This window comes from Squalius cephalus, assembly GCF_949319135.1.
Source record: "Squalius cephalus genome assembly, chromosome: 8".
In the NCBI taxonomy this organism is placed as follows: domain Eukaryota; kingdom Metazoa; phylum Chordata; class Actinopteri; order Cypriniformes; family Leuciscidae; genus Squalius; species Squalius cephalus.
The window spans coordinates 30,194,114-30,213,428 of NC_137129.1; the positions used below are offsets into that span (position 1 = coordinate 30,194,114).

Consider the following 19,315-nt stretch of genomic DNA (forward strand, 5'->3'; position numbering starts at 1 on the left):
TGTGCCAACAGTTGGCATAAACACGATACAGATACAAATGATAATAACAAAAATGACCATAAGGACACACAAGAGTTAGTTAAATTAGGACACTGACAGATATGGCAGTGCAAGTTGCTTTAAGTTAAGACAGCTCAAACATGTTGCTTATTTAAGTCTGAGAATAGGGTTTCAGCCATGTCTGTGAAACGGACATCATTTTTTTAAAGATAGGCTACAAAAGCTGTGAAATGAATGACCACTGCATTACAATTCCATTTGAAAAGATATGCAGAAGTAAAGTGCTTAATGTATGAACACTTGGAAGAATCACACAGCCCGTGTAATACCTGTGTAATGATCATTTTAAGTTTATTAAGTAAAAAGTTAATCGGGATTGTTTCTGCATTCCCAGGCAGCGGGACTATTAAACCTTAGACATTTAAAGACAGGGTAGCAAAAGATGCACTGAAATAATCTATAATATAGTAGCTTATGTGTCCCTTCTCAATAAAGCATTCCTCGTTTTTCTCCGCTCAGGTGAATTGAACAGCAGCATGTTTGTTTGGCCGGTTCCTCCTCCTCCTCCGTCATGCTGCTTTGCCCCCCATCCCCCTCCCATTGGCTGCCAGCCGTCTAAACAGCTCCAGCTGCAATCCCCGCTGCCGCTGCTGCTGCAACGAGCTGCCGGCTATTAGATCACCTCATCCCGCACAGCCTCTGCCTCCGCCGGTCTGCAAGCTCACGGACCATTGCCAACACATCCATTATGACGGGCGTCGCGGCTGCCTCCTTCTTCTCCAACGTTTGCCGGTTTGGCGGATGCGGGCTGCACTTCGAGTCCCTGGCCGAGCTCATCGTTCATATCGAAGATAACCACATCGGTGAGTAGCGCTCCGCTTTCGGCCTGCTGTCGCTCTCAAGCGGCGAGAAGGCGCGTCTGTGCGCTGAGCATTTGGCTGGGTTGTATGCAGTGACGCGCTAATTCACTTGCATGAACTCGCTGCAAATTTAAAAACATTAGCATCGACTCAGTTGAATTAAGTGTCGATAGATAGTCATAAGCAGGTTTCAGCGACGGGTGCACGGTTACTAGACGCTGCTCTGTTTAGATCTAGGCCTGTTTGTGTGTGGCAAGCTGTTTTAACATGTGTTGCTTGACAAACTAGCAGTGTTAGTAATTTTAGGGTTTTCAATAGGCATTTATATTATGAATAATCATAATTATAATTTTTGGTGTTACTAATTTATAGATTGACTACTAGTACTTTTTTCAAGAAGTGAATATGTATTCATCACATAATAGAACAGTTACTATCTGTTCCAGTTTTCTAGAACTAATTAAATGGACACTAATATCTATCGATCAAACTTTATTAAAGTGTATTCCAGCTAAATAGTTGCTGGTATGTAACATGAATACTAAATATATAAATAAATGGAATGAATATTTAACCACAGATGCAAATAGAATTTAAAAGCAAAGTTTTGCTATTTATTACCAGGTCAAAAGCACTCGGTTTCAAAGCTGCACTGTTCCGGTGTTAAATTAAACTTGACAGCGCTTAATGGTGCACGTTCACAGCTATCATTAAGGCCATTTCACACAGGACGCGGCAGTCTCAAGTGTCTTGTTCGTTTTCACAGAGAATGCGTTTTTGCATTCCACTGCAATGTTTTTCTATGTTAAGATGCGCTAGACAGACATGGTTGACCGTTTGGCTCGCGTCTTTGGCAGCATCTCGTGCAAGACGCAGGGTTATAAGCATGCGGTTAAAAAACTCAAGTTAAAATAAGTTCAACTTTTGAAAAACACGCCTCTAGAAGAATAGATTTAGCAGCAGAAATGGCCTGTTGAGGCATCTGTGCCTTTGTTCATATGGACATATGACTACTAAGTAGGGTTTGTGTTTTTCAGCAATAATGTACCCCTTTACTTTACTGAGAAAGAAGGTCAGGGAAACATCTGAAGATGGAAAATCTTAATATAAGTGCCATTTGTGCATTTTGTGTTTGTTTTTTCCTACTTGTTACTTTGCACAAGGTTTATTCAAGTTTTTTTATTTAGGATATTGAATTTTTTGGCACTTCAATTAAAGTATCTAAATATTCTTAAGAAGTAAACTTTCATGTCATTTGAAAGTGTGTTGGCCAACTTGCATTATTATGCAGTTATATATTATGATATGATTATATAATCAGTGGCATACAGTGGTCTTAAAATTACAATAATATTGTTTATCGCTGTTATTTCTGGGACAATATATCGCCCAACTAAAAGTAGTTATCGTGACAGGCCTATAAATGTATGCTAGTAACTAGTAAAAATACATTCTTGTTAATGGAATAAATGTAAAAATGGCTTGCCATGTCTATCGTAATTAGTGCTTGCTGTGGAGAGCTATTGTTTATGCTAATGTTGTGTATTCAAACTGTCTGTCAACTTCCACAGGAATGATTCTCTGTTTAGGTGCTTAACAGCTGCGTGAAGATTTACATGCAACATTTTTTTTTTTTTTATATTAATCTAAAGTTAGCGATCACTATATGAAACAGAATTAACTTTAGGTTTAAGCGGTGTGCACTGCAAAACTTGGTACACTAAAAGAAAATTCAAGTGCACTGTGATGCCAAAGTGATGCCAAAGTTACCACTTTGAATCGAATTATTGATGTAGAAATTCAAATTGAAACTCTGAAAGCACATATAGTTGTTATAACATGATGATGAAAAAGTATTGTCTCCGCATCAATGCAAGGAGTGATGTTAAATATATATTGTCTATGGTAATTATTGTTTTAGTATTTAGTGACCTTACTAATACCCCTACTAAGACCTTTCTTAAAATAATATTTTTATGCATTGCTAATCTGTGATGGAAAAATGCATGTTTATATTTAACAGATATGCAGGGTTTTTTGTTGTTGTTGTTGCTGTGCTTCTCTTATTTTGATGGCTGTGCCACACTTGTCTCCATAGTGACTGGCTGCAGACGTCACAATGGAAGGCCTCTGTCAGAATGAAACACACCTGCACCCCAGTCTGTGTCTGTCACTGTAGCCTCATAAAAGATCAGCTGGCCTGATTTCCCTCAGGGGTCACAGATCTGACATTTGGGGTTAGGGATTTGATCTCAGAGCTCTTGTTTTAATGAGCACAACAATGAGAGACCCCTAGCCTTCCACAAAGATCATTAATACTGCTAATCAATAATAATCCTATTGAGTGGAAACCCCATGCTGTGGCTTGGTTTGGCAGTTTGCCAGTCATGAAGGAGATTGTTAAAATTAAAATTAAAAATTGTATGTGTCATGTCATGATAAAATTATAACTTTAAATCATTAAGCAGCACCTTTATGCTTTAGTTAGTGTTAGTTTGTTCTTAACTATTAGTGTTGGGAGATTAATGTGAAAGCCTGACTGAGACAACCTATATTTTAGACAGCTGACATAAAAAGCAGGATACAGACTCCGTCTACATCTCCCGAATTACATCCCATGATTGTCTCCAAATCTCCAAATCCCGCTTTAGGAAAGCGCACACACATATTACAAATGAAGTGTTAGTGATGGTAGGTCATTGCTCATAATTTTACTGATATAAATGCATACAAAATGTGAATTGATAAAATAGCTACTAACAATAAAAAAAAAAAAAAAGGTTATTTGGAAAAGAACTTTGAGTGACTCTTGATCTTAAGTCACATCAAGAGCCCTGGTTCTGTTTAGTTCAGTTTTGTCTCAGCAGTGAAAGCTATTTAGACGCATTTTGCATAATATATCAGAACAATATCAGTTGACATGGCCCTAAACTTTTTTATTTTTTAACAAAATTTTTGTGATTTTTAAAACTGCATTTACTGTGTTAAAACTACTTAATACTGTGAATCAGTTATCGGTCTTGACAGTTTGGTTTTTTAAAACCAGTGCATTTCTAATATTAAATGTATTTCTTTTCAAAAAGTCTTCATGCTATATCCAATATAACTTTATTTAAATCATTTATTAATAAATAAAAAAACAACAAGGACTTAGTTGAACACTCTTTTTGTTGCAATAGTGTTTGTTGTGTGTATCATGTGTTCACCAGTATTGTCTTGACTATGTGCCATAGTTGTTAATGTGAATACACATGGATAGTTAAAAATAGTCAAAGTTTGTGTCTGCTTGTAAACATTTACATTTTGAATAATTTTACACTAATATTCTTCAGGGAAGCTGTTTGATATGTAGATGAGATTTTTTAATGTCTTTTTATTTATTTTTTGTCCTCAAGGTCATTTAAGTGATGTTAGGCAAACAGACAGATTTACATAATTGTAGTTATACTATGTAGTTATAATAATATGTAGTTATTGTTATTCCAGTGTTACAAGCAATATCATCTCAGATGTTAAGACGTCATGTTGGTGTTTGACCAACTTTTCTTGTTACACTAAGTACTGCAATTTGATTTTGCAATGTTGTTTCTATCAAAGTGAATGCACTTGATCTGAATGTGAATGTTTTTCTGCATTTTCATTCATTTTGTTATCAAGTAGACTGTAGATAAACTGCCTTGTCCTAGATGTTTTTCAGATTGACCACTTATCTGTGGGCTACAGTTTCAAGCAGTCATTCTTTCTTTACGCTTTGAGGGAGTACAAAGTTACATGAACTTATGTAATATTGCCTCCTTGTGGTAAAATTGTGGTGTTTTTACCACATGACACACAGGAGAGACGTTTGTTGACTGTCAGATCTGTGCACCTACATTAGGTAGCCTAATCAAATGGTACCAAGAAAGAGCTGTCATGTTGCCCCAAATAGAAAACTAAATTATATATTTGCTTTATTGACATATGGTTTGAGTAAAATATATGGATAATTTGATATGAGGATCAAAGCTTCCTCAAAACACAGCTGTGCGTCTTGATACTGGTCAGGGTGAGTTTGAGAAAGAGATGCATGCATACAAACAAACACAGAAAGAGAAAGTTCGTTGGGTATATCTGTGTTAGTTGCCTAGGCCGAAAGGAATTTTGCATTATGTCATACCCTCCCCGTGTCAGCGAGATGGTCCTCCGGGTACTCAGACATGTATTTTGGTAAGGTGTTGTTTAGTGTTGTGACTGTGGAAAATTGTTCAGACATGCCTGTCTCATTTGCTCTCTGTATTTACATGTCGTTGGTAACAGGTGACATAATTCTAAACAACTGAGAGCCGTACGGCCTGTGTTTGTTGTCGTCTCTTAAAGGGGACGGGAACCTATTATGCCCCTTTTTCCAAGATGTAATATAAGTCTCAATTGTCCCCAGAATGTGTCTGTGAAGTTTCAGCACAAATTACCCCACAGATCATTTATTATAACATGTTGTAAATACCCATTTTTAAAGTTGCTCTAAGCGATGTTGAGTGACGTCACTTCTTGTTGACGTTCGAAGTATTGTCAAACAAAACGGAGGCTAGCTCGACCCTCCCTCCCCTTTGCTATTTGTTCATCGGAACGTCGTCTCTTTGGTCGTGTGTCGGCCATATCAAAATTCAAGAGAATATAATTCCAACGTTAGTCGTTGTCGTTGTCTAGGACATCTCTCCTCTAGCTAACTTCCCTCTTCATGCTTCTCTCTCCTCCACTGCCCACACCCCCCTTCATGTGCACGCGCACTAACCCCCCCAACCCCCAACCCCAAATCATTCTTGTCAGTTATTGGCTGAAACACTGTTTATGTTTCGTGGTCCAGGCTGGGCCAATTTGTTTTTGTTGCCGTTTGTGGAGCCTGGGCTGTCTATAGAGACCGCGTTTTTTTACAGTGTGTTCAGGGGACAGGCAGCTAGCGGATAGTGAGGAGATGTTTGTTGTATGTGACAAAAAATGTTTCGGCCTAAAAAACGCATGACATCGCTTAGAGCACCTTTAAGTGGAAGGAAAAACATGCTGTCTTTGTGCATGTATCTTTAAATGCAAATGAGCTGCTGCCCCCCACCCTGCATTCCAGAAGAGGGCGAAGCCTCTACAGCCGTGCCTCCAATACTCTGTCAAAAACTAAAACATCTGTTTGGTTTTGGTTAGAGGTGGGAAAAACCTTGAAATTGATTTAGTTTTTCTTCCCATTTTAGTCAACCCAATATTATAAAACAAATGCCCTTTAAGCTGACTACAATCATTTTACACAGTCTTCTGTAATAAAGCAAGGCAGGCAATTTTATTTTATTTTTTATATTAATAGGAACAAAGAAGTAAATTACAAACAATAGGACAAATACAATAGAAAAAATATACAAATTAAATACACTTTTAAGTTTATTAAGTTATTTAACATGTAGTAAAAAATAATCAAATGTAAAAATAAAACACTGTATAGTCTTCACTGTATGAATTAAATATAAATTGATTAATATCAAAGATAAAAAAGTGATTCAGTCAAAAGCAGTGTTTTTTTTTATTAAAGCTGCAGTTGGCAAGTCTGGCAGATTGAGTGGACAGCCAAAATTTTGAATGTTTACAACTCTCATGCCCCTCCCCCACTACCAACGAGCACCCGCCCATCGTCAGTGCGTGTGTACCATAGACTGTAAAAAATAGGTGTGTACCTGATTTTCTGTGAACGCGTCCGTCTCTTCAGCATCGATCAACACCATGGACTCGGAGGTAGGCTGCCCTGTCTAATCTATCCATAGATGGCAATAACCGAGGAATTGGAAGCTTGTTAGTAGATTTTCTCTCCGCCATCACGCTTCGTACAATCTTCAGGCGAACTTCAGGCGTGTCGTGTGCATGTGATATTGTAATGTGCGCGTCTGCGCGAGGGAGAGGGGATCTGTGGCGTGTGCACGAACTGTGATTGATTGACAGTCAGATCTCACACCCCCCTGCGCTGATTGGACCCGATGAGACGGGAGCGGTGGATTTTTGCAAAACAAATAACACGCTCCAGGTGGAGTTAGAAGCTCGGGTTTTTTTCTAAAACCACCTTATTTATGTTGTTCTGTCGGATTATAGTGTCAATTTCACTGAATTTGATCAAAAAAATGTTGCCGACGGCAGCTTTAACATTAATGAAATGGATGGCAACAGTTTATGAGGCTGCTGTCCCTTTAAGAATGAATGCACAGATGTAGTTACACATCCGATTTTCTCCCATTTGTTTTCGTTCGCATAGGACATAACATACTCTGTTTACATTGAATACTCCACATTCCACAAGATGTGCATTTTGACATAATTGTGTGTGTAGCTGTGAAAGAGAACTGAATTCAAGATCGCATGCATGTGAAAAGGAATCTGTGTGCATACTTCAGCTGTGTGTCTTTAAGTAGTACTGCGAAGTTAAAGAAGTGTAACACTTTAGAAAATCGATTTGTGAAATTTGTGAATCGATGCAAATCGATAGAATTGCGATTCATATATTAATAAAAAAAATTCCCTGCACCCCTAGTTTTGGGTATCATCTCTATCGCGGTCACTCTCACGTGACATTGCAGTTCTTCATCATCACGAAAGATTATTATCTGCATGCGTTTTAAAGCCATATCAATCTAAACTTCTGATATATGGTTTTCTGAGCACACACATCCGAAGCACACACACAGAAAGCTAGATATCAGACAGCGCATCCTGTGAGTTTTAAACCAAGTTCTCTTTCACATCTTATTGCGCTTAAACACTTGTCAAATACACACAAGGTTATGTCAAAAACACACGAAGTTCAGGTAAACACAGTCGGTTATGTCTGTGAACGTAAATGGCAAGTAAAGAAATCACATGTGTATACTAAATCTGTGTATTAAAGTGAAAGCAGCGTAATATACAATACCTACTGCTATATATGCTGTTAATATGAATCAGAAAAAAAAAAAAAAAAACTAAAATCACTCTGCTCTTGATTGAATTAACTTTAGTAGCTTTAATAAGACTACATTTCTTACTTGAATGCTGCTGTTAAATGCTCTGGCGAGGAAATAAACATGGCGGACTATTTACAGCTCATTCAGGGCAGGGTCTAGGCATTTGCAATGTCACAAAAGCAAGAATCTGCAAACGGCTTGTTCTGAGACTGCTTATGATTTATGGGAATTAACAAAAGAGTGGGTGGATTTTTATCATTATAAGGTGGTTGTGTACACACACTGCCGACACACATTTATGTTCAAACACCATGTAAAAGTGAATTTTCCATAATAGGTCCCCTTTAATATTATCTGAGCATTGCGTCAATGCAGGTTACTAAGCATTTTCTGCTGACAGTGCAGCCATGGCAACAATGAAACTAAATTAAACTTTGGTGAAAGATGAAGGGTTTTAGTAAAACACTGGAAGAGATAAGTAACAAAACATCAGCCCGAGCAGTTTTTAATAGTCACCGCTAGCATAAACAAAACTCTTTCACAAGTCACTAAACCATTTAAAGCTAAACAATAAATCAGCACTGTTTGGAACTGTTTAAAGAAATTGTGTTACCCTAGCATACTACTTTAAATGCTAATGTTATTTTCTTAATATAACCCTAAATATAAAACTATAAGGAATTTGGAGTAGACAGAGTGAATTTTGAAACTTGGGCGTGTTTCTTTCAGTGACCAGAAGATGTCAGGCTTGTTACACAATATTTGTTTGCCCTAGTAGCTCCAAAAAAGTATGGAAAGGCTTGTAAATGTCCAAGTTTGATTCTTTTGAGGCCCAAAAAGTAGTATAACTAATTGCACAGTTCTCATATAGCTTTGAGGTTTGGTTGAGGTTGGTGATGAATAATCATGGCATATCCATATAAGGGAAGTGTTGCATCTTTATTACTCAGTATTGTTTCTGTTTACTGAGTGATATTATGGGGCGTCTGTCTGAAATAATAGTCGCAATAATTGCTATAGGCTAATAGTTTATGAAACTAATATCAAGAAATTACAACTATAATTTTAGAAGTAAATTCTGTTCTTCTCTGTTTAGATCATTATGATTTAATTGTGTGTGTGTCCTCAGGCCTCTTTATGAGGCAATTAGTGAGATCCAGTGGAAAATCCATTATACCAGCTTTCCTAGTCCCACCCAAAACACCCCCCAAAAAAGTGCATGATTTGTGTGTGAATGCTTATGTTTTTGTTTCCTTTCTCATATGTGTGCTCGTCCTTGAGCTTGCTTGTGTTTGCGTGTACATACGGAAGTGTTTGGAGCGTTGTATCCTGCTGAGCTCCGAGAAGTGTAATTACAGCCTCGTTTAGAGTTCTCTCCATCCCCTCCTTCCCGCCTGTCTTCCCCTCCTCCCCCCTTCCCTCCATCCGGAGACCTGCTGCTCTCCAGCGCATTAAAACACTCCCCTGCTTTTTAATTAGCCGTCTGGAAAACAAACCCAGCATTCCTGCAACGCCGCTCCACGCCAGGCTCCTCTGACTTAAGCACAGACTCACACTAACAGGGACACACATATTGCTTTCTGTTGGTTTTTGTGCTGTTCTCAACCACAGGGTGGCACATTTGCTCTTCTTGTGGTTTCAGCCCTCTTAAAAAGATTCCAGCTAATCCAAAATGCTCTTACAAGGATGCATTTCCGTCTAATTTAGATCCACCTGATCCCATATCAGTATTCAGGACAGCAGTAAATAGCCCTGTGAGGTTTGATAGGAGAGGATTTAATGATATGGCTGGGAATAAAAGGCATGTTTATGGGAGAAAGTTCTTTAATGTCCTCACAGAGGGCCCAGTATTATTAGCCCTACATAAAGATTTCATAGGGATTTAATACTGGTCATGGCCCATTAAAATGCAATATTACTGCTACTGGTTGTGACGAGTGGTGCTTTCAACTCAAGTTCCTGCTGCCTTAAGGATGGTTGTTGTTTGTACTGAATTATGACGGCCGCTATTGCTAAATGTGAAAATTAACTCCGGGGCGTTCAGTTTAAGAGGCACTGAATGTTAAGTGTGTGTGTTTCTTTCTGTATTTCCTTGCTACTTTTCCTGTGGAAAGACCTTGTGTGCCTCCATTTTCTAGGTGAAGGGAAATCATAAAATTGGAAAACATTAACTCTGCCCTCCCGTCACTGTTCTGCACCTGGCACACATAATTACACTTCCCCCACGCATAATACCAGAATAAAGTTACGAAGATTTAAAGGAGCAGCTCAACCCACAAAAAAAACTCATCATTTTCTCACCCTCATGTTTTTGAAACCTGTATGACTGACTTCTTCCATAAAACACAAAGGAAATATTAATAGCAGAACGTCCAGCAAAAAACAGCTCTTTTTCACATAATGACAGTGAAAGTGAACCAAGGCTGCCAAGTACCATTTAAGTATGTTCCTTAAACAAATCTATCACACCACTTAAAAGACTTGCAATATAGTGTTTTATCTTGTAATAAATGAAACGGTCAACTTTTAGGATACTTTTACAATGCTTTTAATATATTAATCAGATCTTGACAACTCTGGGGTTCCATCCACTGTTTTTGTAATGAAAACGAGCAGCATAAACATTCTTCAAAATGTCTCTTTTTATGTTCCATGAAAGAAAGGAAGTCATACTAGTTTGGAATGACATGAGGATGAGTAATTTCTTTTTATTGTAGCTCTCTAAACTCTTAGTTCAACTTTTCAACAAACCCCAATATACAATTGTGATGTTTTGCAAGGATGTCACTTTAGAAAACTCATTGAAGGTGAATTTGCGACTCTAATTTGTGTATCTTGTATGAAAATTTTAAGGGAAAATAAATATAGAATAGGGGAAAAAATGCTGATGTGTTGGTTAAACGAAAGATTCAAGGTTAAAACTATACTTTCATACCAGTAGAGTAATTTTTGATAGGTAGTCCACAGATAAGTATTTACTATTTGTTGTATTTCATTTGAACCATTTAGTTGAATTTTTCACTTATTTTTCATTTCTTAATTGCTAAATGTGAAGTATGTTTAAGATTGAAAGGGCACACCACACCAGCAGGTAAAATGATTCGGAAACGCTAATAAACCACTGATTAAGACCACCTCAGTGGACCACCTGAGATACACAGATGTGTGTGTGTGTGTGTGTGTGTGTGTGTGTGTGTGTGTGTGTCCTCTTTATGAGGTGAGGAAGGCCTAATCCATGCACTGCCGACACCAGAAAGCACTCTGATGAGATTAAGGCAGAAGCAGACACAGGTTGACTGGTTTTCTTTAAAGACGTCAAGGAAACTTAGCTACTCTTCTATTTTTACCATTCATTTGTCTTTTGGGATTCAAGTCATTCTTATTACAGATTGTGTGAAATGTGACAGAGCGCAAAATATATTTATTCACATGCAAAATCTGGCACATTCTACAAAGCATTAAGTGTGCGTAGAAGTTGCTCCATTTTAAAGGAGAATAATGGTTAAGTGAACATGTTGGAATGCTTTTAATGACTTTGAGGAATACCTCATTTAGACATATGGGACCTATTATATACACTGCCTGTTATACACAAATATAACTGTGCACACACATGCAATGCAACCCATTTGAACGTGAAAAACCCTGCTTTTCTTTTTCTTTTTTGAAACCTCTGTAAAATAATTGTGCAGAATGTGCCAGCTTCACTTACACACACTCAGCAGTGTCTCTATTTTTCTCTTTGTGAGGTCTTCTGTGCACCATTTGTGTTTTAATGAGCTCTAAGCAGCAATTAACATCCTACAATTCTCTCTCTCACACACACACACACACAAACACATACAGTGTATGGTAAACAATAGCTTCGTTAATTAACATTTTGTGTAAGTATGTGCACACATGTAGAAATAAGACACATACTGATCAGTCATCATAAGGGAGACTGCCACTTGAGGGCAGTCTCAGGCCATGAAACATACTATAACCACACACACACACACTTGGCAGAGGAACGTTTGAAGCATTGCCTGGTGTGCCTCAGGCACTGGAAGCTGCCTGCTGTCACAAGCAGAGTGGAAAAAGTGTGGTGGTGGTTGTGTTGGGCCTGCAGGGCATTAGGGGTACTTGTTTGACTAAACTTACAGTAAGCACAACGCAAAATAATGTTTCAGGATGTTGCAAGATGTGATCACCAATGTAATACTGCATACACAGTGTTTGCCTTGACCTATATGTGTACATCTTTAACTTCAGCTTTATCCTGTGTGTTTTACGGTGATATATGTTTGTATTTTCTCTCTTCTTCTCTCAGATACAGATCCCAGAGTTCTGGAGAGGCAGGAGCTGCAGCAGCCCACATACGTTGCTCTGAGCTATATTAATAGGTGTGTATATTGAAATATGTAGTATATACTAATTTGCGTAATAAAATATTGATAAAATTGTAATTATATTGTAAATTTTAAACTATATTATATTAATATAACATTCAGAAGTTTGGGGTCAGTAAGATTTCTTTCTTTTTTTTAAGAAATCAATAATTTTATTCATTCATAGTTACAAAATATTTCAATTTCAAATAAATGCTGTTCGTACTTTATATTTTTCAAAGAATCTTCAAAGTATCAAAGTTTCCACAAAAAAACTAAGCAGCACAACTGTTTTCATCATTTATAATAATAAGAAATGTTTCTTTAGCACTAAATCAGCATATTATAATGATTTCTGAAGGATCAAGTGACACTGAAGACTGAAGTAATAATGCTGAAAATTCAGCTTTGCCATCACAGGAATTTTAAAATATAGTCAAATATATGTGTTTTTAAAATTGTAATATGTATATTTAATTGTAATAATAATTACTGAAATTTTTGTTCAAATAAATTTAGCCTTGGTGAGTATAAGTGACTTCCAAACGCATTAAAAAAATCTTGTCGACCCTAAACTTTTGAATGGTAGTTTATTGCTTGCATATATAAATTCAAAATAACATGTATATGCATCAAATATAAATAAATAAATGAAGCACTTGGGAGGTTAGTACAGAAGGAGGCCATAGTATTTGACACCTACAATTGTAGTTTTTCTGTTTTGCATTAAAGATTTAAATCACTGTAATTCCATGAACATAGTCCTTAGGTACACCAGTACCTGCACATTCAATCTCTTAATGTTGCTTATTGTTTGTTTGTTTTTTAGATTCATGACTGAAGCAGCCCGCAGAGAGCAAGAAACTCAGAAGAAGAAGGTCCAACCCAAAATTGCTATATCAGTCACGGGAGGTGTATCGCGTAACAGTACAGCGACGCCTCCGCGGCATAGCAACGGCAGCCTAACTCCACCCGTCACCCCTCCCATCACACCCTCATCCTCCTTCCGCAGCAGCACACCTACAGGTTATTGGAGTTTGTGGGATTTTACATGATTCTAAAGTTAGATTTATATATGAATATACACTAATATGAATATGCACTAACTGAATGTCAGTGTGCATGCTCTCAAAAGTTCCCATTGGTTTAAATCCAAGCTTTTGGTGACATCCACACTTCCTGCACCTCAGCTGCTCCATTCCCTGTTTGTTTTATGCTGTTTAAATAAGCCAGCCATTATATCAGTTGATGCCTAGTGTCAGAAACATGTCCTAAATAGTAGACTGTCATTTAGTTTCAATTGCATTGAATCTATGATGCATAAAAAGTGGTTATTTTAGAAATATTAAAGGGGTCATGAACTGCATTATTTAAAAATCTTATGTTCTCTGAGGTCCACTTGTAATGTAAGCAACATTTTATATTTAAAAAATCATAATTTAGAAGCTATATGCTATGTTCTATCCAATTTTTGACCCTTTCTTTAAAACACTCTTAGGCGGGCCGCACTCAAGTCTTGGAAGTAAACACCCACTGCTATGATTGGGTAACAGTTTTGCATTTTAAAATAATTTTCAGTGCCATTACACGTTTCTGATGTTGAAAAATGGCAACTGGTGAAATTCAGCCTTACATTGTATATTGAGTTACAGTTACAGTTCACAAAGGATAACTTGTTTCATGTAAACGAATTATGAATGAATGTATCATCGTTTGTCTCACTGTTATTCTTTCATCGTTTTTTCAGTAAAGTGAAAATAAAGTGAGTACATATCAAACGATCTGTATCAGACAAATCAATAGTGACGCATGGTAAAAACATTGTTAGTCACACACACTTGTGAGTTGCGACATAACTGTCGAATCCAAATAGGGTAGTCTCTCTGAAAAGCCTGCGTCAAACTGTGTCTTGTTTAAAAACGAATCCACAGTAAAATGAAGTGAACAAACGAACTGTCTGCAGAGGCAGTCTTTCGTTGCACTAGGATGCCATACTGAGACAAATCTGAAACGAGTCATTTTGACAGCTTGGTTTATATAAAAGCTGTTTTTGGACTAATGAGGAAGTTTTGAGTTCTGAAACTTACAGGATATTTTTAAGAGGTCATTTTTGCTATGATCTATTATATGTCAAAAGGTCAAGGAATATTTGATTTCTTAATTCATGACCCATTTAAGTCTGAACTGAACTGTGGCAATAAAAACACATTAGAACCCTAATGAAGAAACATTGGATAATTGAAGCAAAGGGCACATTTACACTCTCAGTTCTCATTAGTTCTTTCATCAGCTAATATATGAAGCAAATAAATGACTAATTAAAGAGTTTAACTTTTTGGTGCGCCTCAGGCAGTGAGTGTGATGAGGAGGAAGTGGAGTATGAAGACTCTGACAGCGACGAGTCCTGGACTACAGAAAGTGCCATCAGCTCAGAGTCCATCCTCAGCTCCATGTGTATGAACGGAGGCGATGAGAAACCCTTCGCATGCCCTGTTCCAGGATGCAAGAAGAGATACAAGGTACTCCTCTCACAACTGTATACATACTGTATATATATATATACTATATGGACAAAAGAATTGGGACACACTTGAATTTTGGCTTTTCAATCAGACCCATTGCCACAGGTTTATAAAATCAATCACCTAGCCAGTGAATTCAAGCGTGGTACTATGACAGGATGCCACTCTAGGTCAGTCCATGAAATTTCATCCCTGCTAGATATTCGATGGTCAACTGCAAGTGGTATTATTGGAAAGTAGAAGCGTTTAGGAACAGCAGCAACTTATCCACGAATGAGAAGACGCATAAAGTCACAGAGCGGGGTCACGGAGTGCTGAGGCACATGGTGCGTAAAAGTTGCCAATGCTTCGCTGATTCCATGTCTGAAGAGTTCTAAACATCCATGGCATTAATATCAGCACAAAAACTACGCAGCGGGAGCTTCGTGGAATGTGTTTCAGGGGTTGGGCAAGGCTTCTTACTTCCAATGAAGAGAAATCTGAAAGTCCCCCTGTGGTGAAAATCAAGTTTTTAATGTTGTTTATATGTCTATGCGGTGTTTTTAATGTGCTTTAACACAAACCATGTGCAAATTCATAAGTCAACACCATTGCTGAGTGTTTTCTCAATTTCTCAAAAACGTGGTTTGAAATTGCTAGTGTTTCTGACGTCACAAACTACCTTGTAACCAATCACGTCAATGTGCCGGCGGGCTTTAGCATATCATTAACAGCGAAGTAGCAGGGGAGTCTCGAGAGATGTCAGGCTATCCCGTTATATATTTTCTGTTGATATGAAAAATCGGCTAGATTTAGCAATGTAGTGGGTGTATGATGTATATTACGATGTTATGATGAACTATATGCCTTTCTCCACTGACGTTCTGAGTTGTTCAAAGCGTTTCTGATGATTGTTTGAAGGCAGACTGAGATGGCGAACGGGAACATAGTTTGTGTAACAGTAGCAACACATTATAAGCTATTTGATAACAGTCAAGCAAAAGGCCAATCATATAAATTACCGTTATGTGTCCGACGTTGTAAAGAGCGACACCATTGTGCAGCGTTTACCTCAGTAAGTTGGCCGTGTGAATCTGTTAGCTGGCGTGAGTGGAGGCGTGGCTAATTAGCATATTCATGGCTTGCGTATACTAAATGAAGCAAGGGTGTCAAGTTACATTCAAGCTATTTTAAGGCATGAAGAATTTTCTTCACAGGAAAAAAACATTTAAATATGTCCTTTTGGTGATCAAAGATGAGTTTTAAGGGATACATTTATTGGCTACAGGGGGACTTTAATGCTTCAGCATAGCTAGTCATTTTGGACAAAGCTATGCTTCCAACTTTGTGGGAACAGTTTGGGGAAGAACCTTATCTATTCCAGCATGACTGTTCCCCAGTGCACAAAGCAAGGTGCATAAAGACTTGGTTGGATGAGCTTGGTGTGGAAGAACATGACTGGCCCGCACAGAGCCCTGACCTCAACCCCATCGAACACCTTTGGGATGAACTGGAACGGAGATTGCGAGCCAGGCCTTCTCGTCCAACATCTCACAAATGCTCTGTCTACTGGATGAATGGGCAAACCTTCCCACAGAAAAACTCAATGGCCCAAGTGTTATGATCAGGTGTCCCAATACTTTAGTCCATATATAGTGTGTGTGTGTGTGTGTGTGTGTCTATATATATATATATATATATATATATATATATATATATATATATATATATATATATATATATATATATATATATATATATATACACACACAGTAGTCAACATTTGAAGTGGATCAAAAAAGTTCATCAAAGTTGTCCTAAGACAAGAACGGGTATTGTTCAAAATTCATGTATAACCTTGATGAAAAGTATTGATCCACTTCAAATATTGACTACTGTATACATATACTCTAAATGTTCTTGATTTCTGGAAAGTTCCTTAGGCTTGGTCTCATTCTCGCTTTTCCCTCTAACTTCTCTTTCTTCCAGAATGTGAATGGTATTAAGTACCATGCTAAAAACGGACACAGGACACAGATCCGTGTGAGAAAGCCCTTCAAGTGTCGCTGTGGGAAAAGCTATAAAACCTCTCAAGGCCTTAGACATCACACCATCAACTTCCACCCACCCCTGTGATACACACAGCCATTTTCACGTTTACCTATTCATCATTTCATTTACATTTCTGGATCATGTTAACTGGGATCAAATGCTGATTTCGTTATTTTTATTCTCTCTTTCTTTCCTCTTTTATGTGTGTGATTTTATGTATGTAGATATACTTGTACATTTGCACATTCCATGTATATCATTTCTTTTTTAAAGTATCCTTTATTTTTATTTAATTTTTAAGTGGCACAGCCACTGATAAATGAAAATTACTCGGAAGATTAGGACAACAAACATTTGTTTCTGATTTTAAAGTCAATTCAGAGAAAATGGTTTTAAATCAGAAAAGAAGAGTTGAGAGATTCTAGGTAATTTCTTTTTGTTCATCACACCTACTTCAAGTGAAAACTACAGTAGGTACGCTGAAACGTGTACATATAAAATTATATAAAGACATTTATATATATTAGTAGCTAAGTTGTATTATCCAAATATTTTATTTTCCATTATATATTTTGCAGAACATTTATATTATGTTTTATACAAGAACGTTATCTCCTTTTTATGGACCATTTCATATTTTTATTTGCTTTGTAGAGAACAGTCTTTTATTGTCTGAATTGGAAGGACATTGATCTCAGGTCACAATACAGCTGCCAACTTTCTGACAAACAAACCAGGAAACCGGAGAAACTCACTTCCACTCACTTCGTTCCAGAACATTCCACACACAATATCAAAACGGCTGACATTACGCAGTGTAAAGTTACCTTCCCAGAGTTTGTTTTGCATGCGGCTAGCATGAAGACAGCACTTTCAGCGTAAAATTCAATTCTCTGCATGAGGCCTTTTCCAGACGACTGCAAGCAGTTATGTGACGTAGACGTGGTTTCTGGCTCATGCGTCTAGTTGTATTTGAGTTCTGAGCAATATTTTGTATCACGATCCCCGAATGAAATCACACTTTTGTTGAAGCCAACAATAATCGCATTGGAAATGCGGTGCAATGTCAGCCTAAAGAGAGACAAAGGGCAGATTTATTCTGCCCTGTTACCCTGCTGATATACCAGCATTGCAGAAGTGCCAAGTTATTCTTCTCCAACTGAAAAAGAAACATGGATGATCTGCCAAACACAACGGGTCACATCTGGCTATCCGGTTGGTGCCTGTTAGTGGAGGAGCCTTAAAGAGGACCTAAACTTCTGTTTGTGTACTCAGCCTTGCAGTATTTTTGTCAGTTTTTAGCTCGTAAGATCCTTATTTCGGTCGTTGCTGTTGATTCGCTTTTATTTTTGACACATTTGGGACTGTCTTGTGGTTGTTTTTGTGTAAATGTATTTGTTAGCCCTCTGCTTGCCTTGTATTCTAGGCTTGCTAGCATGACACGACTTCTGGCTTAGCTGCTCTGCTGTCTCTTGGCTTGTAGTCTTACTGTTACAATCTTTGTTGTCGAAAGTGTTAAATCTTTACTTTATATTGTTACTGCTAGTATTACAGTTCGATAGTGCCAGATGCATAGCTACGCCTGAATATATTTTCTCAACTTTAATTCTTGAACGCTTTTGCATCGGTCCTGTTGTCGGCCAAATAAAGCATACCACAGTTTACAATAGTCAAATGTCTTTAACAACTTTTAAGAGCTTCAACTTTTGGTGCAGAGAAGGACCAAGTAAGCTTTCCTATCCACTAGTCTGTTTTTCTCGGCAAGGGTCGGTCAAATTAAACAACACGGACCAAAAATGGCACTGCCAAATCTCCAGATATGAAGCTTGGAAAAACAAGGTGCTGTTCATGGTACACTGATGGTATCAGATTGTGTTACCATGGATCTTTGATATGTATACCTTGGTATTTAAATGGTACTTTAAGTTATTATCAGGGTACATGTCTAAAAACATGGTGATACATGGTACTTTTTTGTCAGAGGTGCTAAGATGGGACACAGAAAGAAAAATTGAATGAATGGATAGTTTCTATAATTCAGATGCCAAAAACTGGAGCTAGGTAATGAAGACAGTATTGGATGCCTATCTGTGAGTGACTCATTGTTGATGACTCACTGTCCTCTTATTTTCCAATTCATCCGGTGTCATGTTTGTTTGTATGTGTGTATTTTTGGACGCTGTACCAGTAACCACATTTGTACCTCTTTTTGGCTACAGAGTCATTTGGTCTCAGCTTTGACACACAAACTAGAACCTGTTAAACATGATTTTACTGGATAGGATCCGTGTGATTCCTCACACCTACAATGTAGTAATGTGACTGAGATGCATTTATTTTGGAGGGAGTTTGATATACTATATAGTGAATGTATTGTATTGCAAGTCTTTTGTAAAGTGCTTTTGAAATTATATTTTCGTACTGTATGTTTTTGTGGAAAATGTTTTGTGGAACCGAGGCAATTTGTATGCGAGATGATGTATAATGTGTGCGTGTTTGTGCGAGCGAGTGAGAGACTCTTTTGAGATGTCTTTATCCTTAAGCTGCAATGTAAACTTTAGGACAATGTTACAAAAAATAAAGAA

At 37.6% G+C, this 19,315-nt stretch overlaps 1 protein-coding gene across 1 annotated transcript; it reads left to right on the forward strand.

The window, feature by feature from the left end:
• Window positions 1-464: 464 nt before the first annotated feature.
• jazf1a (JAZF zinc finger 1a) lies at window positions 465-19,302 on the forward strand. The gene is given in 6 exon segments (XM_079878464.1): window positions 465-672; window positions 675-863; window positions 12,120-12,192; window positions 13,007-13,203; window positions 14,527-14,696; window positions 16,668-19,302. Coding segments are annotated over 6 exon segments (912 nt in total). The 5' UTR covers window positions 465-536; the 3' UTR covers window positions 16,815-19,302.
• Window positions 19,303-19,315: the final 13 nt, after the last annotated feature.